Source organism: Salvelinus fontinalis, chromosome 23 (assembly GCF_029448725.1).
Source record: "Salvelinus fontinalis isolate EN_2023a chromosome 23, ASM2944872v1, whole genome shotgun sequence".
NCBI classification, from domain to species: Eukaryota; Metazoa; Chordata; class Actinopteri; order Salmoniformes; family Salmonidae; genus Salvelinus; species Salvelinus fontinalis.
In genome coordinates, this window is record NC_074687.1 from 50,214,915 (window position 1) to 50,240,896 (window position 25,982).

Here is a 25,982-nt window from a genome sequence, read left to right on the forward strand (position 1 = left end):
ACAACATGGCGGATATTTCTTTGGCTATCTTGGGCTCTGAACGCCGTACTCAGATTATTGCTTTTTCCGTAAAGTTTTTTTGAAATGTGACACAGCGGTTGCATTAAGGAAAAGTGTATCTATAATTCAATGTTTAATAGTTGTATCTTATCAATGTTTATCATTAATATTTCTGTCAATTGATGTGGCTCTCTGCAAAATCACCAGATGTTTTGGAAGCAAAACATTACTGAACGTAAGCACCAATGTAAACTAAGATTTTTGGATATAAATATGAACTTGATCGAACAAAACATACATGTATTGTGTAACATGAAGTCATCTGAGGAAGATCATCAAAGGTTAGTGATTAATTTGATCTATATTTATGCTTTTTGTGACTCCTCTCTTTGGTTGGAAAATGGCGGAATGCTTTCTGTGACTAGTTGCTGACCTAACATGATATGTTCTGCTTTCGCCGAAAAGCGTTTTTGAAATCGGACACTGTGGTTGGATTAATGAGAATTTTATCTTTAAAATGGTATCTAATACTTGTATGTTTGAGAAATTTGAATTATGAGGTTTCTGTTGATTGAATTTGGCGCCCTGCAATTTCATTGGCTGTTGGCGAGGGGAACCCCAGTCCTACACACACTTGTTCTTTTATATTAATTATTATTATAATTATTAATTTGGGTAGAATGTACTTTTCCCCACATCTCTTTACATTGCTTATGCATATTCAGTGGCCTGACTGCATCCAGACTATGTCAAAGGCCCATCCTGGTAGATCTGAACCTAATGCAGCTTAGAGTGATCGGATGACAGAAGTCACATTTAGGTGCCAAGTGTAACTGAGGCTGTAGATGCTCCATATCCATTACTTTGAGAGTTTTATATAATATGACTAAATGTGTTGCAGGGGCAGTCAAGAAATTGAACAGCAAGACCACAGAACATGTCATTAGCAGAGCTGTGGGAGACCACCTCAAGCACCTGGTAGAGCCGGGGGTGGTGTTTACCACTCCATCACGCCTTCAGCACGCTGGAAAAGTGGGATTGGTCTGTTTGATCCATTTGTTTGTTTCAGTTTTCAGTAGTTGAATCCTTTGACATGGGATTGATACTGATTTTCATACGAAGAAGGACCAAGAGTCTGTCGATTGGTCAGTCACTGCCTTCATTTGTTGAAATCAAGTCAAGCTTTATTTATACAGCACATCTCAGACATGGATGCAACACAATGGCTTCACAGGAAAAAACTATGAAAATAAACAGACATTTTTAGTACACAAACAGAAGACTAACAACTGAAAGACTAATGAGCACCCTAAGGAAATACCCTTGATTAAAATATTAATTGGATGCAATATCCAATCCACAATATAAACTTGTTTTTTAGGAGAGGCTCTGAAAGTCACTGAGGGTGTCCACTGACAATTGACTAGTAACAACCACTGGGACCTAAAAGACACTGACCAAATTGGCCCAAGATGAGGCAAACCCACACCAAACTTAAAGACAGGAAGCAAACCAAAAAGGTGGAGTAACTAAAGGTGTTGACTCTCCACATCTATCAAGAGCACTGGGCCTGACACTCTTAAATAGAACCTGGACCAGCTCAGGTGAAACACCTTCCCACTAACGAGCTGGACAAGCCAGCGCAAGTGTAACACATACTGACTAACGAGGTGAGCTATACGTGCTAACGAGCTATACGTGCTAACGAGCTATACGTGCTAACGAGCTATACGTGCTAACGAGCTATACGTGCTAACGAGCTATACGTGCTAACGAGCTATACGTGCTAACGAGCTATACGCGCTAACGAGCTATACGCGCTAACGAGCTAACGAGCTATACGTGCTAACGAGCTATACGTGCTAACGAGCTATACGTGCTAAAGTCCAACCTCAAAACATAAATGGAAAAACCAAAGCCTGTAACACCTTCCCCCTTAAGACAACAAATATATCCTATACGTCAGTTGGACAGGTTTGCTCACCACCAACAGAAAACAACTTCCATTTCCCAATATAATCAACTAAATTGATTCCCTTCTACAATATAAACATGGTGTCTGCTGGCTGTCAACAATTAAAAACACGTATTTCTAAATAATAATATCCAAGAATCCTAAAACTGACTAGCTTCTAGAACTCTCGTCTTCCTAAAACTCACTAGCTTCTAGAACTCTCGTCCCCTTGGAACGAGCCCGAACAAAACTCATCTCCAATATGGAAAAACATGCAGTCACCCTTGAGACAATCAGCAACCAAATTGTGCCCACCACGGACATGTCTGATTTCAAGAGGAAACTCCCTGCAATATCCGTAGTAACATTCCACCTCACTGGAGCTTCTCTCTCTTTTCAGGGTTCACTCGATAGGCATGTTACTGGATCAGGGCCCAGTCCCCAATGTCATGCTCTAGTACATTTGGGTTGGCACATCTGAGAATTAACCTTGAAATTCTAAACGCAGGGCAACAATGTCAATATAATTGTACCCAGAAATTGTCAGTTGGTTGCATAAATAATTATTATGACTAAATATTACATAAATTGTAAATATCGAAATCAAATGTACAGCCCTTTGTTAATATGTACTGGCAATAATTAACTTAATGGTGAGGCATGGAATAATAAAACATGTATCTTTTGTCAGGCTGAATGTTTGAAATATGAGGTGATTTGAGTCATGCTTCTTCCGTAGTGGAATAAAGACAATTAGCATTTGAATGTTGCAAAGAAATACTTGAGCGATGTAGGATTGTTACTAACATTTATTATAGGTGTATAGGCTGCGTCCATGTGTATTTAGACAAATGTAAACCTTCATTTAACAGTAACCGAAAGATTGATCCCCGAGCTGACAAGGTCAAAATCTGTCGTTCTGCGCCTGAACAACAAGTCAGTTAACCCACTGTTCCCCTGTAGGTCATCGTTGTAAATTTGTCAGTTAATAAGAACAAATTCTTATTTACAATGACTTTATTGAAAAAAAAAAAAAACGAAAATACATATTTTCAACTTTCAACTACAGCCGGACGTATATTGGAGGTATATTTGATTGCAGTCTTATTTTCAACGTCTTTTCAATGACATTTTGCTAGGTGGGATAGCCCAATGTCAAAACACATATTTAACATGTCCAAATCAATAACCAATATGCAGAAACAGCTTTGGATAAATTGAAAACCTAAACATAAAATGTGCTATATACACAAGCATCTGCCACAATAATCATATTACTTGTATTTTTTAAACAAGCACCTTATAAACTGCACAAGCACCAGAAACGCTGTTGTTTTGACAAAAAAGCAATAAATCACTGATATCGATTGGGTGGGAAATCAGGTTGTTTGTGATGTTGAAACTAACACAACTAAACAAAACACATGGAAATGGGAGATATCTTTTACCTGACTGGTTTGAGGACAACCTGCAGAAGACAGTCAGCTGCATTTTGATTCAAGTGGGTCACCAACGTGGTAAGCGTAACACAACTCTTTTTTTGTTAGTCACTTTTTGTTACATCACATAAATAGTACTCTTTCAATTCAGAGCCTGGAATTTTCACCCGAGGCTAATATCCATATCATGGTAAAATCAATAGAACAGGGGTCAAACGTTTAGGATTCTACATTGTGGCATCATTAACATTCTAAATTGTGACATTATTTCATTGATATCATGAAACAACTTCATGTATGTATTTTCTAATGTTTGAGCAGATCTTTTATCAGAGTACCCATATTGATCACAGCTATAAGGTTTCTCTCATGTGTGTTCTCTGGTGTATCTTCAGATAGCCAGATGTACCAAAACTCTTCACACAATGATCACAGCTATAAGGTTTCTCTCCTGTGTGTGTTCTCTGGTGCATCTTCAGATAGCCAGATGACACAAAATTCTTCCCACATTGAGTACAGCCATAAGCTTTCTCTCCTGTGTGTGTTCTTTTGTGTGATTTCAGGCCACCTGACTGAGTAAAACTCTTCCCACATTGAGTACAGCTATAAGGTTTTTCTCCTGTGTGTGTTCTTTGGTGTGATATCAGGCTGGTTGACTGTGTAAAACTCTTCCCACATTGAGTACAGCTAAAAGGTTTCTCTCCTGTGTGTGTTCTCTGGTGTGATTTTAAGCATCCTGAAGTACCAAAACTCTTCCCACAGTCAGAGCAGCTAAAAGGTTTCTCTCCTGTGTGGATTCTCTGGTGTTTAGTCAGACTGCCAGCTTTAGTAAAACTCTTCCCACATTGATCACAGCTATAAGGTTTATCTCCTGTGTGTGTTCTCTGGTGTGATTTTAAACATCCTGAAGTACCAAACCTATTTCCACAGTCAGAGCAGCTAAAAGGTTTCTCTCCTGTGTGGATTCTCTGGTGAATTTTAATGCCTGATGAGGTGGTGAATCTCTTCCCACATTGAGCGCAGCTATAAGGTTTCTCTCCTGTGTGGATTCTCTGGTGAATTTTAATGCCTGATGAGGAGATGAATCTCTTCCCACATTGAGCACAACTATAAGGTTTCTCTCCTGTATGGATTCTCTGATGTCTTTTGAGGTCTGCTGAGGAGGTGAATATCTTCCCACAGTCAGAGCAGTGGTAAGTTCTCTTCCCTGTGGGTCTCTGCTGGTGTTTCTTGAGGTGTTCTGATCTGGAGAGACTCTTCTCTGCCTCATCAGCATCATGATGTTGTTGAGGCTCCCCAGAGGATCCACAATAGTCCCATATCTCTCCTGTGTGAACAACAAAGTCAGACAAATGGTTAAAGGCCCACAACAGTGGAAATCCACTGTGAAAGGTGATGCCCAGAGCGTAACCATGAGATTTAGTAAGGACCAAGCCTGACCTGCTGAGGAGTGACGGACTCCATCCTACCTGGAGGGGTGCTCTCATCTTATCTACCAACATAGATAGGGCTCTAACTCCTTTAGCCCCACAATGAAATAGGGTGCAGGCCAGGCAGCAGGCTGTTAGCCAACCTGCCAGCTTAGTGGAGTCTGCCAATAGCACAGTCAGTGTAGTCAGCTCAGCCATACCCATTGAGACTGTGTCTGTGCCTCGACCTAGGTTGGGCAAAACTAAACATGGCGGTGTTCGCCTTAGCAATCTTATTAGGATAAAGACCTCCTCCATTCCTGCCATTATTGAAAGAGATCGTGATACCTCACATCTCAAAATAGGGTTACTTAATGTTAGATCCCTCACTTCAAAGGCAGTCATAGTCAATGAACTAATCACTGATCATAATCCTGATGTGATTGGCCTGACTGAAACATGGCTTAAGCCTGATGAATTTACTGTGTTAAATGAGGCCTCACCTCCTGGTTACACTAGTGACCATATCCCCCGTGCATCCCGCAAAGGCGGAGGTGTTGCTAACATTTACGATAGCAAATTTCAATTTACAAAAAAAAAAAAATGGCGTTTTCGTCTTTTGAGCTTCTAGTCATGAAATCTATGCAGCCTACTCAATCACTTTTTATAGCTACTGTTTACAGGCCTCCTGGGCCATATACAACGATCCTCTCTGAGTTTCCTGAATTCCTATCAGACCTTGTAGTCATAGCAGATCATATTCTAATTTTTGGTGACTTTAATATTCACATGGAGAAGTCCACAGACCCACTCCAAAAGTCTTTCGGAGCCATCATCGACTCAGTGGGTTTTGTCCAACATGTCTCTGGACCTACTCACTGCCACAGTCATACTCTGGACCTAGTTTTGTCCCATGGAATAAATGTTGTAGATCTTAATGTTTTTCCACATAATCCTGGACTATCGGACCACCATTTTATTATGTTTGCAATCGCAACAAATAATCTGCTCAGACCCCAACCAAGGAGCATCAAAAGTCGTGCCATAAATTCTCAGACAACACAAAAATTCCTTGATGCCCCTCCAGACTCCTTCTGCCTACCCAAGGACGTCAGAGGACAAAAATCAGTTAACCACTTAACTGAGGAACTCAATTTAACCTTGCGCAATACCCTAGATGCAGTTGCACCCCTAAAAACGAAAAACATTTGTCATAAGAAACTAGCTCCCTGGTATACAGAAAATACCCGAGCTTTGAAGCAAGCTTCCAGGAAATTGGAACGGAAATGGCGCCACACCAAACTGGAAGTCTTCCGACTAGCTTGGAAAGACAGTACCGTGCAGTACCGAAGAGCCCTCACTGCTGCTCGATCATACTACTTTTCCAACTTAATCGAGGAAAATAGGAACAATCCAAAATTTATTTTTGATACTGTTGCAAAGCTAACTAAAAAGCAGCATTCCCCAAGAGAGGATGGCTTTCACTTCAGCAGTAATAAATTCATGAACTTCTTTGAGGAAAAGATCATGACCATTAGAAAGCAAATTACGGACTCCTCTTTGAATCTGCGTATTCCTCCAGGGCTTAGCTGTCCTGGATCTGCACAGCTCTGCGAGGGCCTGGGATCGGGAGAGACACTTAAGTGTTTTAGTACTATATCTCTTGACACAATGATGAAAATAATCATGGCCTCTAAACCTTCAAGCTGCATACTGGATCCTATTCCTACTAAACTGTTGAAGGAGCTGCTTCCTGTGCTTGGCCCTCCTATGTTGAACATAATAAACAGCTCTCTATCCACCGGATGTGTACCAAACTCACTAAAAGTGGCAGTGATAAAGCCTCTCTTGAAAAAGCCAAACCTTGACCCGGAAAATATAAAAAACTATCGGCCTATATCGAATCTTCCATTCCTCTCAAAAATTTTAGAAAAAGCTGTTGCGCAGCAACTCACTGCCTTTCTGAAGACAAACAATGTATACAAAATGCTTCAGTCTGGTTTTAGACCCCATCATAGCACTGAGACTGCACTTGTGAAGGTGATAAATGACCTTTTAATGGCGTCAGACCGAGGCTCTGCATCTGTCCTCGTGCTACTAGACCTTAGTGCTGCCTTTGACACCATCGATCACCACATTCTTTTGGAGAGACTGGAAACCCAAATTGGTCTACACGGACAAGTTCTGGCCTGGTTTAGATCTTACCTGTCGGAAAGATATCAGTTTGTCTCTGTGAATGGTCTGTCCTCTGACAAATCAACTGTACATTTCGGTGTTCCTCAAGGTTTTGTTTTAGGACCACTATTGTTTTCACTATATATTTTACCTCTTGGGGATGTTATTCGAAAACATAATGTTAACTTTCACTGCTATGCGGATGACACACAGCTGTACATTTCAATGAAACATGGTGAAGCCCCAAAATTGCCCTCGCTAGAAGCCTGTGTTTCAGACATAAGGAAATGGATGGCTGCAAACTTTCTACTTTTAAACTCGGACAAAACAGAGATGCTTGTTCTGGGTCCCAAGAAACAAAGAGATCTTCTGTTAAATCTGACAATTCATCTTGATGGTTGTAAAGTCGTCTCAAATAAAACTGTGAAGGACCTCGGCGTTACTCTTGACCCTGATCTCTCTTTTGACGAACATATCAAGACTGTTTCAAGGACAGCTTTTTTCCATCTACGTAACATTGCAAAAATCAGAAATTTTCTGTCCAAAAATGATGCAGAAAAATTAATCCATGCATTTGTTACTTCTAGGTTAGACTACTGCAATGCTCTACTTTCCGGCTACCCGGATAAAGCACTAAATAAACTTCAGTTAGTGCTAAATACGGCTGCTAGAATCCTGACTAGAACCAAGAAATTTGATCATATTACTCCAGTGCTAGCTTCCTTACACTGGCTTCCTGTTAAGGCAAGGGCTGATTTCAAGGTTTTACTGTTAACCTATAAAGCGTTACATGGGCTTGCTCCTACCTATCTTTCCGAGTTGGTCCTGCCGTACATACCAATACGTACGCTACGGTCACAAGACGCAGGCCTCCTAATTGTCCCTAAAATTTCTAAGCAAACAGCGGGAGGCAGGGCTTTCTCCTATAGATCTCCATTTTTATGGAACAGTCTGCCTACCCATGTGAGAGACGCAGACTCGGTCTCAACCTTTAAGTCTTTACTGAAGACTTATCTCTTCAGTAGGTCATATGATTGAGTGTAGTCTGGCCCAGGAGTGTGAAGGTGAACGGAAAGGCTCTGGAGCAACGAACCGCCCTTGCTGTCTCTGCCGGGCCGGTTCCCCTCTCTCCACTGGGATTCTCTGCCTCTAACCCTGTTACTGGGGCTGAGTCACTGGCTTGCTGGTGCTCTTTCATGCCGTCCCTAGGAGGGGTGCGTCACTTGAGTGGGTTGAGTTACTGACGTGAACTTCCTGTCTGGGTTGGCGCCCCCCCTTGGTTGTGCTGTGGTGGAGACCTTTGTGGGCTATACTCGGCCTTGTCTCAAGATTGTAAGTTGGTGGTTGAGGATATCCCTCTAGTGGTGTGGGGGCTGTGCTTTGGCAGAGTGGGTGGGGTTATATCCTTCCTGTTTGGCCCTGTCCGGGGGTTTCTTCGGATGGGGCCACAGTGTCTCCTGACCGCTCCTGTCTCAGCCTCCAGTATTTATGCTGCAGTAGTTTATGTGTCGGGGGGCTAGGGTCAGTTGGTTATACCTGGAGTACTTCTCCTGTCTTATCCAGTGTCCTGTGTGAATTTAAGTATGCTCTCTTTAATTCTCTCGTTCTCTCTTTCTCTCTGAGAACCTGAGCCCTAGGACCATACGTCAGGACTACCGGGCATGCTGACACCTTGCTGTCCCCAGTCCGCCCGGCCTTGCTGCTATTCCAGTTTCAACTGTTCTGCCTGCGGTTACGAAACCCCTACCTGTCCCAGACCTGCTGTTTTCAACTCTTAATGATCGGCTATGAAAAGCCAACTGAGATTTATTCCTGATTATTATTTGACCATGCTTGTCATTTATGAACATTTTGAAAATCTTGGCTCTCTCTAATTTTCTCCTTCTCTCTTTCTCTCGGAGGACCTGAGCCCTAGGACCATACGTCGGGACTACCGGCCGTGGTGACTCCTTGCTGCCCCCAGTCCGCCTGGCCTTGCTGCTATTCCAGTTTCAACTCTTCTGCCTGCGGTTATGGAACCCCTACCTGTCCCAGACCTGCTGTTTTCAACTCTTAATGATCGGCTATGAAAAGCCAACTGAGATTTATTCCTGATTATTATTTGACCATGCTTGTCATTTATGAACATTTTGAAAATCTTGGCTCTCTCTAATTTTCTCCTTCTCTCTTTCTTTCTCTCGGAGGACCTGGGCCCTAGGACCATGCGTCGGGACTGCCGCCCGTGGTGACTCCTTGCTGTCCCCAGTCCGCCTGGCCTTGCTGCTATTCCAGTTTCAGCTGTTCTGCCTGCGGTTATGGAACCGCCACCTGTCCCAGACCTGTTGTTTTTCAACTTAATGATCAGCTATGAAAAGCCAACTGAAAATTATTCATGATTATTATTTGACCATGCTTGTCACTTATGAACATTTTTGAACATCTTGGCATAGTTCTGTTATAATCTCCACCCGGCACAGCCAGAAGAGGACTGGCCACCCCTCATAGCCTGGTTCCTCTCTAGGTTTCTTCCTAGGTTTTGGCCTTTCTAGGGAGTTTTTCCTAGCCACCGTGCTTCTACACCTGCATTACTAGCTGTTTGGGGTTTTAGGCTGGGTTTCTGTACAGCACTTCGAGATATTAGCTGATGTACGAAGGGCTATATAAAAAAATAAAATTGAAATTGAAAAATTTAGTACAAAAATTGATGTCTGTAATGAATGCTAAAATTATTTGACAATTGTCTTAAGACAGTCAAGTGAGCAACAAGTCATATTTTGTCTTGTTTACACATTAATAGTAACATCGATGATTGTAGGCTATAAATAAGTTAAAGTTGTTGAAACCCTAAGCAGTGTGCCAGATTACTTTTGGTCTCCAACATAGGCCCCTTTCTGTGTTTGCTAAAAATTGCCGCACGGGTCGATGCACATGCAATTTGGATGCTAGTTATGGATGTAGTAAATCTGCATGGAGCAAAAATTGTAAGATAAAAAAAAAAAAGATATTTTAGTTTTTCACAATGTATTCAGAATACTACAGCGCACTATCAGCGTAAGATCAGGAGTGGTACTCAAGGAAACTCACATTAAGCTCTGTGTCTATTTACTAATTCACCACCATGGGGTTCTCATAGCTGACAGCAAAAATTGCCTCCATTTCCAGGTTGTTTATGAGTGCATTTCACACTACTTTCAGATTCTAATTGAAGGCTTATTTGAATGTCCTGTGTGTTATGGTTGCAAATCAACTGCTTTATACTTTAAAAACACTTCAACTAGGAAAATGGTCTTTGGCTATTTTTCCATCAGCCTGACAACGAGGGTTTGTACACTAAGTGTATGCCAAATTGGCCCATAACTTCACCTAACAATAACATAGACCTACTGTATGACCCATTACAACAACATCTGACTACACACCAGAAAACACATACACATACATAAACCTCTATGTCGCAATGCAGAGTGCGTAAGATACGTCATCAGAGGGAGCAGATGAACATTGTATGTTGGAAAACACGATTCCGCGACGCGGTTTGTTTAACAGCTAGGACCGCTATTTCTTGACCTTCTTGAGATGCAAGCAAATGGCTTCAGGCTATCCTGCATCGGTCACAGATCAAGAGAGAAAAGACAGGTACATTCAAGACTATCACGACAGAGAAGGCATACTTCGTGACCCTGACAGAATAGAGGTCAACAAAACCAAAAGAAATGTGTTGAAATTGTACTTGAACTCGATTTGGGGTAAGCTTTCGCAGAGATATGCTAACAACGTCGATCATTAAAGACCCCAAAGAATTTTGGGAATTTGTTTTTTCAGACCAATACGAAATTTCACATTTTTCATTCTTGAGTCAAAACATTGCCCTGGTGCAATGGAGGCGTAACAAGAAGTGGGTTCTACCCCCGGGTAATGTAAATGTGTTTCTTGCAGCATTTACCACGGCCTATGGCCGACTTGAACTGTACACCCTCATGGAGCAGCTTCAGAGGCGGGTTCTTTACCACGACACAGACTCTGTGGTCTATGTAAGCAAACAGGGTGATTGGAACCCCCCACTTAGCAACTATCTGGGTGGTTTAACGAGTGAACTCGAAGATGGTGACCATATCACAGAATGGTCCTCCTGTGGTCCCAAAAGCTATGCTTTTAGGATTAAAGACAATCACGTTCTGTTGAAAGCCAAAGGCGTGACTCAAAACTATGTAAATGCCCCGCGTGTAAACTTGGAATCAATCACACGCTTAGTCGAGGTGTCCATAAACGATCGGAATAGTGACTTGGAGATTTTGAGCTCCTACAAAAAAATGGTTAGGGAAAAAATGGGCTTCCATCTAAGGAATGCCCCACTTACTAAAAGATTCAGGGTAGTCTATGACAAGAGACTGCTTTTACCTGATGGGCCACATTGCCCTTTGGCTACTGACTTATGCTACAAGCCCCAGTGTGTCTTAAAGCTTAAGATATAATGACTGCTGTAGAAGGTTTTGAGCCCCGGTAGCAACTACCATTTTGGGCCTTAATCGCAGGCCCATCCAATAGTGGTAAAACTTGTTTTGTAAAAAGTATTTTAGAGAATTCTGAACATGTTATCTCAAAAGTCTGATAATATTGTGTGGTGTTATTCGTGTTATCAACCTTAGTATGATGAATTGTTGAAGAAAATAAAAATCAAGTTTGTTGAAGGAATACCTGAATCCCTGTCTGATGATGAATTTCTCCCTCCTCATAAAAACAATCTGCTGGTTTTGGACGATAGGCTATTTGCAGGTAGCGAACATCACGAAATTGCACAAGCTTTTACCCAATATACTCATCATAGAAACCTGTCCGTGTTATACTTGGTGCAGAATGTGTTTCGCCAAGGTAAAACTAGTCGTACCATTAGTTTGAACGCCAATTACATGGTTTTGTTCAAAAACCCTAGAGACAAACTACAAATTAACACTCTAGCTCAGCAGATGTACCCGGGAAGGAAATCCTACTTCATGGAGCTATGAGGATGCTACCAAAGTGCCATTTTCTTATTTAATCGTGGATTTTAAAGCAAATACTCCAGAACACCTGAGGCTACAAACCGGTCTGTTCCCATGGGAGTGGCCGGCTGCGTACATTCCTAAAAATTAACCGCTATGTCTCTGCGTTTAAAAAGAAACCTGCTCCTCTTGAGAAGCCTAGTTGGGGCTAAAGCTAAAGAACGGAAGGCCATCTTGGGTCACTGTTCTTCAGATCTCATATTATCCCTATGTGAGATTGCTTTGAATCTTCTCAAAGGACGCATTCCACTCACCCTGACCCAATTGCAAAAATTAAAGAGACAAAAGACTGCGATCAAACTCTTTGCCAATAAAAGGGCCAGTCTTCAAAAGAAAAGACATAGCATACAACAGTCTGGGGGTTTTCTTCTACCTTTACTAAGTATAGCCGTGCCCTTCATCACCAGCCGTATTGCTGCCAGACGTGGGGGTTGAACACAGAGTGTGATGGCCCATAAAATGTACTTGGTGCCACAACAAGAGTTGGATAGACTTAAAAGATGACGAGCATAGCGAGTGGCAAGCCCCTGTAATGCCTGTACCTGCGATCTTACCGGCTGAAGATCAAATGTCTGTTGAAGATAAAGTTCTGCATGACATGTTGACACATGTTCCGGCACGTAACAGGAAAAATGTTAGATACATTATGAACAAGATGAAAGACTCAAAGGGGACCGCTACTTGGAATGACAAAGGAGAGTTTATCCTTCAGCGCTCTGTTGTCAGGGGTTCACATATGCTTGACTTGCTTAAAAGTACAACGGCTGCCCACATAGTTGCTGATGACAGAAGACCTCCCGGGTGGCGTCAGTTTCTTAAGGCCCTGGCAATCCTCAACATTCCCCTCTCGGGGTACCCAACTATAAGCTTCGTCAACAGATTCAAGCTTTAAAACAAAAACCTTCAACGAGCTACAGCACCTCTAAAGATGTCCCAACAACCCCTCCGCCCTATGAAAGGGATGATGATAACTCATTTACCCCCCTGAACATCTCCGGACCTTTTCCTAATCCCGATCTCTCAGGGTGGTTAGACTTTTGAATGACTATGATTAAATTCAATAAATTTTATTTGAAAAAATAATCAGTTTAACATTTGTGGCATTCTTGAAACATTTGACGTGAGCATATGCCTTGATTACACGGTCTTAAAGGACACATATTTGAACACTTTTGATATTTTCTAACAAAACAAGCTACAACGTTATCATTACTTCTTAAATCATCATTATAAAGAAACATAACATCTTCAAAAGAAACTCCCCGGGCTCTTTGGCATAGGTAGAATACACAGTGTTGACCACATGTAGTGGAAAGGTTATCTTGCACTTGTTTGATGCTGTAGTATATCTTTGGTCCGTTTTTGGTCATAAACTCTTTAATAGATTTGGTGAAATGTGAAAAACCGGGGGGAAAGCCGTAGGAATCAAAAATAGTTGCGATTTTTCTTCCTCCTTTGTCTTCTAATGTCACAGCTAGCCAATGTTCACCCGGCATGTGTTTAGGATGGGTATTGACAGGCCGCTCCAGCCATTTCTCAATAGGTAATTCATCACAAGCCAACACTCCACAAAATTGTTTTCCAATCAATCGGCTCATGAGCCCTTCCAACTCTTGGGTATTCATGTCTTAGTTCAACGATCCTGTATAATAATCCACTAAGACCTGTCTTCGGGCATTCACTTCCAAGATTGAATCAGAGCATGCATAAACAATCATGCTAACTGTACAGGCTAAAGGTGTACTGAAATGCATTTCCAGCCTGACGTTACCTTGGGACACCACCGACAGATTTCCTGAGGTGTCATCATCAGGTGATAAATTGAAAGCATACAATGTGTAACCCTCTGCAAAATCATTTCTGTCAATAGGTAAAGAGAGATATTTTAGATGCCTCCCTGTAGCCAGGAATAGATTGTAAAATTCTCGCACAGATATGTTATTAAATTGTGGTTGGAAAGCCTTAGCAGGGACCTGACGTCCATCCTGACAGAGAGCTACATACTCTGCATTGAAATGTTGAAAATTAAATGGGTTTTTATCTAAGCTGCTCGTATTAGAGGCGTGATCAATCAAACCTATAACCACGTATCGGGGTAAAAGGCCTAGAAAAAGGTTTTCTTGACTGCAGATTCTACTGCCCACAGGTATGCTAAAGGTTTTCATGGTAATTCTTTGGAGAGGGTAAAGGGCATATCCTTTCATCAAAGCCTGTGAGTGACCCAGACGAGCTGCCGGAGATAGACACTTTTTTAATAAAAAGCGTTGCCACCAACACTTTTAAACTAAAGTCACCGTCCTGGGCAGACATCAGACAAAACTCATCCTTGGCCCTGGTTAATTTTACTCTTAAATCAACCGAATTTAAGAGGTAACGTTCTTGAAAGAAAATGTCAGAGTGTATAGGCCCTAGCAGATGAAACTCTTGAGATTTGGCACAATAGCAAGCACGTGCCTCCAGTCCTTTGTTTGCACCGGTGGAAGGGTCTGTCGATTCCATAGAGACTCCTGCAGTATCCTTGCTAAACAACCCGGCGCTGAATTGTGTCTTGAGAGTGTCTTCGGAGTAGTTGAGTAAACACTCCATGATGGCCCTTTAAGGGTATGTGGCACTGCTTTGACTGATTAGGCGTTCACCCAAAGTCACATCCACTTGGGAGAAGATGGTGGCCACTGGATAATTAATGAGACTCTTTGGCACCGTCTGCAATATTAGTACCATCTCTTTTGGTCACTTTTAGACATAAATGCACCAAGGTGTTGTTGAGGTCCAGATAGTTGTCACCGCGGCCTGGTATGAAAAATTATATAGGACCGTTGTCTGTAATGGCAGAGAGTGGGGCTATCTCCACATAACTAGACCTATCTATTGAATGTTGGGTTAAGGGGGCCGTGAAAAGATCGAGCTCTGTCTTTATAGCTTCAGAGGACATGCAGTGTAAAGGAGCCATGTTGCTTGTTCTTTTAGAAAATACTTCAGAGTATTCTTTTTGTCGTTTTTGGTCCAGACCTCCTCACTTGACCACGTCTTTGACTTACTGAGTTTCTATTAAACGGTTAACCTACGCTTTTTAGAGGCAGGCCTGCGCCTTATACCCGGAGGTCTCTTTTTTGGTCTTCGAGACAACATCATAAGCCCCGAGCCTTCTTGATGCTCGGCATCTGGTGACGCCCTACTGGTCATAGCATTGGCTACAACCTCACTTACTATATTTTTAGCCGCTGATTTTAAATGTGGTTTGGCTATGCTGAGGCCTCTCTTCATAAATGGGAAAACCATCCTAAAGAGGTTACGAAATATACCTCCTATCCCCGAACCGTACATGGTCGGGGAACCATAATAGCCCGGTAACCCATTACCAACTTGAACAACATAGTAGGAGACATAGCGGTTAGGGTCGAGATGTTGGTGGTCCATAACCCTTTTCATTTATTTGTATTATGTTTATAAAAATATATAATACTAATATTATATATGTAGAGAGGTTTTGGTGGGTCTAAAGTGGAGTTTTACAATCGTTTTACCATAAGAAAATTCGATGTTTTCGTTCTGATCCGTTTTAAGCTCAACCAGAATGTTTTCAATATATTTCTTGCTTATAGGTACGTAGTGTGGCTTGTCGTAGGTGACAGTGACTATATCGCTATCATTTCCATCTATATGAACTGTTCTCAGGAGGGGCACACAACTGTCTTCGACCCTTTGATAGGATATGATGTCGGTATACACAAATATGTTGTAAAATCCTGCATGTATATTTGCAGGGAATGGGAATAATTTATCTTTCACATACGTCCATTTATTGGGACCCCTCTCCAACATGTAGGCTAAATTACCGCTGGTCTTTATACCCCCAACAGCATCCCCTGAGATTTGTACACATTTATGTATAGGTCAAGAGTATGTATAGATCAAGAGTATTTCCATATTGTTCTGGGTTAGGAGTTCATTCAACTCTGAGACGATCCTGTCGACGGTTCTATAGAACCCTTTTTTAAGCTTAATAAGTTTCGCAGGTTCCGATATCCTTTTGCAATAAAAATCACGGTCCTTATCTTTGATATTATACCAACTATGGGGGTATGTAATCTCGCTGAGACCTACTTCCCAGGCCTCTGATAACTCTATAGGCTTTGGAAAATTGGTTGTATAATTCGAACTTTGGTTATTACGATATATATGTGCAGATGCATTACTGCGGAGTCAGGTAGAAGCCGCTGTGTTCCATGATGCACTCCTGTGTACACGCGAATGATGTTGTATTCATCATGCATGAGGGTTTATGTTAACCCCCGATGCCTCCACCATATCGTGCTCTAATTTCCAACGGTTAAACTTTTGGGGACAGTTTTTCCAGCGGACCAGCACCCATTGTTTAGCCTTTTCTCTCTTTTGATCTAGAATCTCGTCCACGTCAAAGACTTTGTCTTTACCCAACTGTACCTTCTGTAATTCCTTCTCATAAAAAGGATCCCCCTATAAGCTCCCCGTCATAATCTTTTAACTTGTAGACAGGGGGTATGCGCGGTAGACATTCGGTAATGGTGAACACCTCATTGCTGTAACTGTGCTCATATTTTTTTGTCGAAAACACTCCTCAACTTGGATATATGCACCCCGACTATGAATTTAAAATCACATTTTTTCTTACGGCGAAGGGGGAACAAACCATACAGATTTTTAAAGACTTGAAAAGAGGTTTCAGAATAGACCTCGGAGGGCTTCATCCGTATACTCTTATGGTAGCTGTTGTTGTACCCCTTTACTAAATCTTGAACTATATCTATATATCTATGCGTGTTATGAGCTGTAAAATATAGTCACATCCACTCCTTCAGAGTTCTGTTAAAGCGTTCAACAACTGAAGCTTTCAAATCTGAGCCTGTAGCAAAATGTACTATATTGTGCTTCTTCATGAGTTTCTGAAAAGTATTATAAAAAAATTATTTTCCACCATCAGTCTTCACTTTCTTGGGGGCTTCTCCTCCACTTCAAGATAGGGTCACCTCTGCCCCACTCTTATTTTAAGACCCTTACAAATGCTATTTTAGAGAAAATATCTATAACCATTCGCATGTAGCGATTTCCATCATTTTTATCTGCAAGGGCCTGCATGTCACATAGATCCGCCTGAAATTGGGACATGGGATGAGTAGAAAATACTCTATTTCTTGGAAATTGTTTTCGTACAGGTTTATGTAGAGTATGAGCATCCTGCTCTGCTAACCACTCATTCACTTTAGCAGCGCTTAACCGGCTACCTGTTTCTTCGCCTATAGCTCTCTGTAAACGCTCCTTACCCCCATAAGACTCGGGGTTAGAGGGGTTATAATAAATGTTTTTCAACATCTGCTCCGCCATCCTCCTTGCCTCTCTGAGGTACAATAACGTTAATGAGCCACTTTCAAATAACGACAACATTTCATTTTTGAATTTTTAGCACACATCAAGTATTACTTATACAGACAATTCAGGATTCGTTGCAGGATACTTGTCCCCATTTTCTCAACGATCCCAGCATGCAACACCCTGTATATTTGGTTTAGATTTACAGGCTTGTGTCGCTGAATTTTTAAAAACACACACATCCGCTATATAAGTATATAAACAACAAATATGATACATGTTACAATTAAATGGTGTTTCAAACAAATAAAGTAAAATCTTAGACAAAGTTGTTTTTAGTTCATCAGAATCATCCACAAGACGGGATACCATGTGTCCATTGTAGACTCTCGCCCGTATGTCGTACATGATTCATGATTTGCTCCATTTTTAGCACACGCCCTCCATTAGCCCAGGCATTGTGTGTTGTGTAGAACGATACATTGTTCACTTTATTTTATTTTTTAAGTTCTCTCAAAAGAAAAAATGTATTTACTCTCTCTAACATCGTATGCATACAGTTGCCCATTGCTTTACATCTAAATGACAAATAGGTATTGTCACTCGGTCTCTTGGGGTTTATTGGGCCAGAGAGTCATCACATCAGCCACCACAGCTTCCCTGTATTTGTTGTCGTCCACCAGGGTGTGTCGGATTTCTTTGAGTTTCTCGTTGATGTAGATCGCCTCCTTCAGTTCATGTGGGAAAGCCTCGGTTACCCCGTAAACTCTGGGAATAGAGGCCACAAGACCCATAGACTCCAGGGCTCTGACCAGCGAAGGTATAAACCTGCAGGACCACAGTCTTTTCACCAGCTCCTCAAAATGGTTGAAGAAGTAGTATCTTGGGGGCTCGTATAGGCACGGATGACGGCGCTGGCTGGGGTGATTGATCTCACAACCGATGCATTTTTCTCTTATATACTCTCCAATCACCACATCTAAAAGTGTGGCTACAGAGGCCTTGATGGTGTCCACAATAAAAGTACTGACCACCCCATCAAACACATCCTCAGGCTGTGTACATGTAGGTAGTGTCGTGGGTCTTGCCTGGGGGGAGTAGAATGGTGGACTGCGAGGCATAGAGTCCTTAGGGTCTGGCCCCCATGACGTATCGGAGTCCTGGTATGTTGTATGAATATCCATGGTATATTGTTAGTTTTAGTTTTATATTTATATATATATAGTTTTCTTCGGGGGCTGACCCTTCAGAGGATGTACCTTCTTGGGGATCCTTTGAATCATAATCCTCAGGATTCGTATATATTATGCACTTCCTTAGCTTAACAATGTTCTGCCGCTGTTGGCTCTGTACAAAAACAGCATCCAAAAGCTCTAACATTTTCAATTCCATTAGATCCTAGAACTTTTAAAAGGAATAAGCATGCGCAACCTAAAATCCCCAGTCAAGCCACCATCACGAATGTTTTGGTTGCGGGTTTCCTCGTTGCTGATATAGAACTCCACGCATCCACATGGAAGTCCATTCTTTCTTTGTATTTTCACTCTGTGTAATACTATTCCTGAGGAGTCATGGGTAACTTCCCAACGGGTCTAACAGCCCGTGAACAAGCTATACCCCTTTGTGATAACTTTCAGTTCGGGACACACAACCTTGCGAAAAGCCGGCCAGTCTTCAAGCCCGTAGTCCACTCCTAAAGTCCGGTCTGTATATTCTTCTCCTTCGGCTACGATATAGAGCTTCACTCTACAGGCCTGGTAATCAAACTGATACCCCCATTGCTGTCTATTAGACATCATCACTTGATCTTTCAGCGCAGTTGCGGCGGTATTTGGGTTCTATACACACTTAGAAACCTCTTTTTTTGGGGCATCGTATATTGTGGCTTTAAACTTGGCCCTTTCTCCATGTTTCAGCCGCGGTCCTGCTTCCGTTGTTACGGTCATCACTGCTTTGCCACTGATCATAAAATCCATGTTTATTTTTACAATCTTGTTTAGTGTTCTGGGGCCGCATGTCTTGTTCTGGGCTTTATTTATAATGTGTCTGCCGCAAATACAACCCCCCCAGACTTCATAGCCAAAACCCTCAGGGCAATAAAATAGCGTGGGTGTGGGGACATCCTCTATGAAATGTTCAAACACCACCCCCAGTTCAACCAGGTCCTTACACATCAATCATCATGACAACATCAAAGGAATAGATGCAATATAGATATAAAATAACACACCCTCTAACACATGACAACAGGAACAGGATGTCCTAGCCGGATGCCCATATTTGGGCATGTACGTGTCATCTGGACATAGGGTCATAAATCAGACGTTTGACCCGTGCCGTCTACTTTATTCTCTCTGAAATCATCAACATGTATTGATCACATCTTTACTAATTCTGCAGAAATGTGTTTGAAAGCAGTATCCAGATCCATCGGATGTAGTGATCACAATATAGTAGCCATATCTAGGAAAACCAAAGTTCTAAAGGCTGGGCCTAATATTGTGTATAAGAGGTCATACAATAAGTTTTGTAGTGATTACCATGTTGTTGATGTAAATAATATTTGCTGGTCCGTGGTGTGTAATGAGGAGCAACCAGACACTGCACTTGACACATTTATGAAATTGCTTATTCCAGTTACTAATAAGCCTGCACCCATTACGGAAATGACTGTAAAAACTGTTAAATCCCCATGGATTGATGAGGAATTGAACAATTTTATGGTTGAGAGGGATGAGGCAAAACGAATGGCAAATAAGTCTGGCTGCACAATCGATTGACAAACGTATTGCAAATTGATAAATCATGTGACAAAGATTGATAGTAAAAAGCTTTGGAACACCTTAAAATGACATTTCGGGGGGAAAAAGGCAAACTCGGCTCCATCATTTATTTGAATCAGATGGCTCATTCCTCACAAAACCCACTGATAGAGCCAACTACTTTAATGATTTATTCATTGGCCTGATTAGCAAACTTAGGGATGCCATGCCAGCAACAAACGCTGACACTACACATCCAAGTATATCTGACCAAATTATGAAAGACAAGCATTGTAATTTTGCATTCTGTAAAGTGAGTGTGGAAGACGTGAAAAAAGTATTGTCAATCAAAAATGACAAGCCACCTGGGTCTGACAATTTGGATGCAAAATTACTGAGGATAATAGCGGACAATATTGCCACTCCTATTTAAGCCTACTAGAGAGTGTGTGCCCTCAGGCCTGGAGGGAAGCAAGTCATTCGACTACCCAAGAATAGTAAAAGCCCCCTTTACTGGCTCAAATCGCCGACCAATCAGCCTGTTACCAACCCTTAGTAAACCTTTGGATAAAATTGTGTTTGACCAGATACAATGCTATTTTACAGTAAACAAATTGACAACAAACTTTCAGCATGCTTATAGGGAAGGACATTCAACAAGAACAGCACTTACACAAATGACTGATGATTGGCTGAGAGAAATTGATGATACAAACATTGTGGGGGCTGTTTTGTTAGACTTCATTGCAGGAACAATAGGACCCATAACTTCACCTAACAACATAGACCTGCTGTAGGACCCATAACTTCACCTAACAATAACATAGACCTACCGTAGGACCCATAACTTCACCTAACAACAACACTGACCTACTGTAGGACCCATAACTTCACCTAACAATAACATAGACCTACTGTAGGACCCATAACTTCACCTAACAACAACATAGACCTACTGTAGGACCCATAACTTTACCTAACAATAACATAGACCTACTGTAGGACCCATAACTTCACCTAACAACAACATAGACCTACTGTAGGACCCATAACTTCACCTAACAATAACATAGACCTAGGACTATAAATAATGTAATATTTCAGGTGACAAATGGAAACAAAAATGTCTTTGGCATGACATTTCATAACATGATCACCAGATAATTTTGTGAATAATCCCACTAGGCTACTCTGTAATGTGTTGTCATTCTAAATGTCCTGAATAAAGGAAAATAGCTCTGTATGTTGTACAATAGCCTATCCATCAAGGAACAATTCTCTACACATTATGAGCTAAGTATCTCTGTGTTCAAGCAGACTAACGAGATCCTACTGTAAATCAAGCAGACGATAACACATTAGACACACCAATTTGTTAGGGATGTTGGATCCAACGTGGAGCACGGCATAACTGTCTTTACCAGAGTAATGAATGAAGAAGCACTTTGGTTGTTGTTGCATGTCGTGATGTTTGTCATGTGATTCTCATTCAGAAAGTGATTTCCTGGATCAGCTGATGATAGTTGAACATGTGACTGTAACTAAACAGCTACAGTATTAAGTAATACGTGTAATTATTGAAGAACCACGTTAATGACAGTATCCATTTGGGTGTTGTTAAGATGACTCTTGGACTTTGCAAACACTGAAATGATTTAGGATATCTGTGCCCATTAAAACTGTTTTCCCAGCGTAATATAAGTTAGAATAAGTTAGAATATAAGTTAGAGTGCATTTCAGAGATCTGAATACAAAAATACGTATGACAGCAAAATCCAGTAGTTCCTCATATGACAAGCTTAACGTTATGACTATAACTAATGTTCCCTGAAGGAGGGAAACTAGGCACAACATATTATTAAATCCTCACCGACCCAGGAAAGGGCAGGGCCAAACAGGTGTTGTACCTCATTTCCCTCCTTCAGGGAACAGTAATTATAGTCATAAAAGTTACACTCCCTTTCAGTCGGTCAACGTGGGTACAACATACGATGGGGAAATAGAATCATTCCCCATGCCGACCCAAACGGATACTAAATTAAACGGCCCTTGGCAGACAACCAAGACCTGACGCCGCAAGATGCGTCAGTTTTGTCAACTTATTCATTGTCTTTTGTTTGAAACACTCCTGTCAATGTTGAGTAAGGACGCACACCTGACTACACATATAGAAGTAGGACTAGCCTACCTGGGCTGCGCGCAAATGTAGGCCTATAAATGTGCCCATTTGGGGATGTCTGATAGTGTTTCTGATTGTCTTAACGCTCCACCACTAATGAGTTGTGGAGCTTCTCAAAGTAATTTTTTCTTCACCTCAAACATCAAGTAAACAAAGTCGAATCAAAATCCATTGCAAATGGAAATAGTTCCTACAAGTATTTGTAAAATATTTCCTTCTCTCACCCTTTCGATAACCACTCGGCATTGAAAGGGAAAAATGTAATGCTCTGATCCAGTGGAAACGTCATAAAATATCTGATTACTTCGAATCCCTTGAACAAATATCCGACAGCTGTGTCTGTCCCAAACTCCCTGGAGCGAGAAACTGAGAGCCCAGAATATTTTATACAATGTTGCAAGCTTGCTATCTCGAGTTTCGGTCCGACCCAGTTGATCGTTGATAGAATGTTAAGTTTGTTGCAGACATTCCATGCACAGCCAATGTGATTCATGGGATATTTAGTTTTAAAAATCAGGATATTTTCTACCTGCATGCTGCAATGTTGTTATACAGTTGAAATCGGAAGTTTAAATACACTTAGGTTGGAGTCATTGTTTACAGACAGATTATTTCACTTATAATTCACTGTATCACAATTCCAATGGGTCAGAAGTTGACATACACAAAGTTGACTGTGCCTTTAAACAGCTTGGGAAAATTCCAGAAAATTATGTCATGGCTTTAGAAGCTTCTGATAGGCGTACCTGTGGATGTATTTCAAGGCCTACCTTCAAATTCAGTGCCTCTTTGCTTGACATCATGGGAAAATCAAAAGAAATCAGCCAAGACCTCAGAAAAAAAATGTTGACCTCCACAAGTCTGGTTCATCCTTGGGAGCAATTTCCAAACGCCTGAAGATACCACGTTCATCTGTACTGTACAAACAATAGTACGCAAGTAAAAACACCATGGGACCACGCAGCCGTCATACCGCTCAGGAAGGAGAAGCGTTCTGTCTCCTAGAGATGAACGTACTTTGGTGCGAAAAGTACAAATCAATCCCAGAACAACAGCAAAGGACCTTGTGAAGATACTGGATCAAACAGGTACAAAAGTATCTATATCCACAGTATAACATGTCCTATATCGACATAACCTCAAAGGTCGCTCAGTAAGGAAAAAGCCACTTCTCCAAAACTGCCATAAAAAAGCCAGACTACGGCTTGCAACAGCAAAACCCGGCCGCGACCGGGAGGTCCGTGGGGCGACGCACAATTGGCATAGCATCGTCCGGGTTAGGGAGGGTTTGGCCGGTAGGGATATCCTTGTCTCATCGCGCTCCAGCGACTCCTGTGGCGGGCCGGGCGCAATGCGCACTAACCAAGGGGGCCAGGTACACAGTGTTTCCTCCGACACATTGGTGCGGCTGGCTTCCGGGTTGGAGGCGCGCTGTGTTAAAGAAGCAGTGCGGCTTGGTTGGGTTGTGCTTCGGAGGACGCATGGCTTTCGACCTTCGTCTCTCCCGAGCCCGTACGGGAGTTGTAGCGATGAGACAAGATAGTAATTACTAGCGATTGGATACCACGAAAATTGGGGAGAAAATGGGATAAAATGTAAAAAATTATAATAAATAAACTATCATTATGACACCATGGATGAATTCTATGATATACTATATAGCATAGAAACCTGGTTCAACTATCATTATGACATCATGGATGAATTCTAGAGTATACTATATAGCCTAGAAACCTAGTTAAACTATCATTATGACCTCATGGATGGTCAGTCCTTGTATTCATAGTGTAGTGAATTTAGGGGGTAGCCCTGAGCTGAACTCAAACCTGGGTCCACTGACTGTCAAGCTAACACCTTATAACTGTTACGCCAAGATGTCTGAACTTCTTGACGGGGTAGCTAGGTGTTGGGTTACGGTTGCTACAATAGCTTTCTCGATGAATTTGAGAGTGGTTACATTTCTCCAGCCCCCATCCCTCAGCTGTTTACCAAACCAAGTCTCTGGGCAGCCATTTTGTTGCTCTTTAAATACTAGGTTGTCCCTTTAAAAAAGCCACACAACAATCAATCAACCAACCAATCTGCAGTTCAAACAATAACAAAGCTGTCATTCCACCACTGTTTTGCTAATAAGATGATGGATGGGGCTAGAGAAATGTAACTAGTCTCAAATTCATAGACAGACCTATGGATGCAAGGACTGACCATCTATGATATCAACATTATAGTTTTAACCATGTTGAGGCTATACAGTGTCGGTTTACATTGTTTCTAAACATTGGAGTTAAACAAATTTATTTGGGGTTCTGATGGGGTAAACAACAGTTGAACTAAGCTCATGAGGCATGTGTTATTATCTTCAAGAATCAATGGCTATAAATGAATAAGAGTCCAAATATGGATGTAACAATTGCAGATTTCGCCTTTAACTCCACACATCAGTTCAACAACTGCAGAGTTTGTGTCTCTGTATTTAAGACAGTACTTACTAGTATTAACCAGGGCCCGGTTTCCTGAAAGCATCATATGGCTAAGTTCATCATTAGAACCATTGGATGCCTTAAGATGCGCCTGGGAAACCGGGCCCAGATATCCAGTTTCCTCCTCCTTTTTCGATTTGACGGTCATCTCCCCCTCCTCCTTCACTCCAAAAACTGCATCCTCCTCTTCTTTTACTCTAACGTCCTCCTCTTTCACTCTGAACGAGTCTTCCTCTTCTTTCACTGAAACGTCTTTCTCTTCTTCTTTAACTGTAACAGTCTCACCCTCTCCTTGTTTTTTTATTGTAACAGCCTCCTCTTCCTCCTCCTCTTTCACGAGAGCTTCTTTCTCCGTCCAGCAGACCTCTTCTTTACCAGGAGGAGAGTAGCTTAGTGAGCTCATGGTCGGAGATGTTAGGTAGCTAGGCTAATGCTAACTTAACCAGCCCGCAAGCTTTATAATAACAACACCGTAAATATGAAATTAAATCGGATAACTAACTAGACGACAGAAGTGGGTTCATAACACAGTGGCTAATATACACTAAAGCGTCTAAAGAAGTTGATTGGTTTAGCTATTTTGGGTAGCAAGCTACGGAGGTGGCTGACTAAGTGTTGCTGCCGTTGAAAGAAGCGTTTCGTCCACTAGATTATACGTTACACTAGCAGTATTGCCTTACATTTACACACCGCCATCTGCTGACTGGAGTGGGTAACGCAGTTGAGTAAAATTTATGTATTTAATTTTCAGACAAGTTACAGTGTAGGAAGCATGAGTTTTTACTCACCAGTGTAACAACACAGTGTGGTTAAAGACTTAGTAACCTAGTTGTAGTCACGATCTGGTTACCTATAAGTACAGTTATGTTTTTGTGTTATTACATGTGCATTAATTTATTTGGGGATATCTTCTAAACTACCCACAATGCAATATTTCTCAAGTCATATGAAGTATCTACTCTGTGCACAATGCAAATAGTCCGGGTAGCCATTTGATTACCTGTTCGGGAGTCTAATGGCTTGGGGGTAAAAGCTGTTGAGATGCCACTCAATTCTTCATTGCTGCAACTTGCTTGCTAGTTGAGATTTCTGATCACGCCAGGCTGCGTTTCATTTTATTTTTCATGACGGTTTGATCGTGGAGAGGCACTAGTAATGTCTGCAGTTTTCGGTTTGGCTATTTGTTTCAAGTGTATTAGTCTATTAATTATTCATTTTGG

The 25,982-nt window shown here is 41.6% G+C and overlaps 2 protein-coding genes across 3 annotated transcripts in view; one reads left to right on the forward strand and one right to left on the reverse strand.

The window, feature by feature from the left end:
* LOC129821449 (zinc finger protein ZFP2-like) overlaps positions 1-11,648 on the forward strand; it is a 32,940-nt gene extending 21,292 nt beyond the window's left edge. Inside the window, exon 2 of one of the 2 annotated variants that reach the window (XM_055879126.1) lies at positions 8,879-11,648. In XM_055879126.1, the coding sequence (XP_055735101.1) occupies positions 8,879-8,892 (14 nt within the window). In that variant the 3' untranslated portion in view covers positions 8,893-11,648. The other variant, XM_055879125.1, reaches the window with a different exon arrangement.
* On the reverse strand, positions 1,163-25,394 carry LOC129821453 (zinc finger protein 501-like). The gene is made up of 2 exons (XM_055879133.1): positions 24,772-25,394; positions 1,163-4,720 (listed from the first exon to the last, which is right to left on the reverse strand). Exons 1-2 carry the CDS (start codon positions 25,163-25,165, stop codon positions 3,747-3,749), a joined length of 1,368 nt encoding a protein of 455 aa, XP_055735108.1. The 5' UTR covers positions 25,166-25,394; the 3' UTR covers positions 1,163-3,746.
* Between the last annotated feature and the right edge of the window lie 588 nt (positions 25,395-25,982).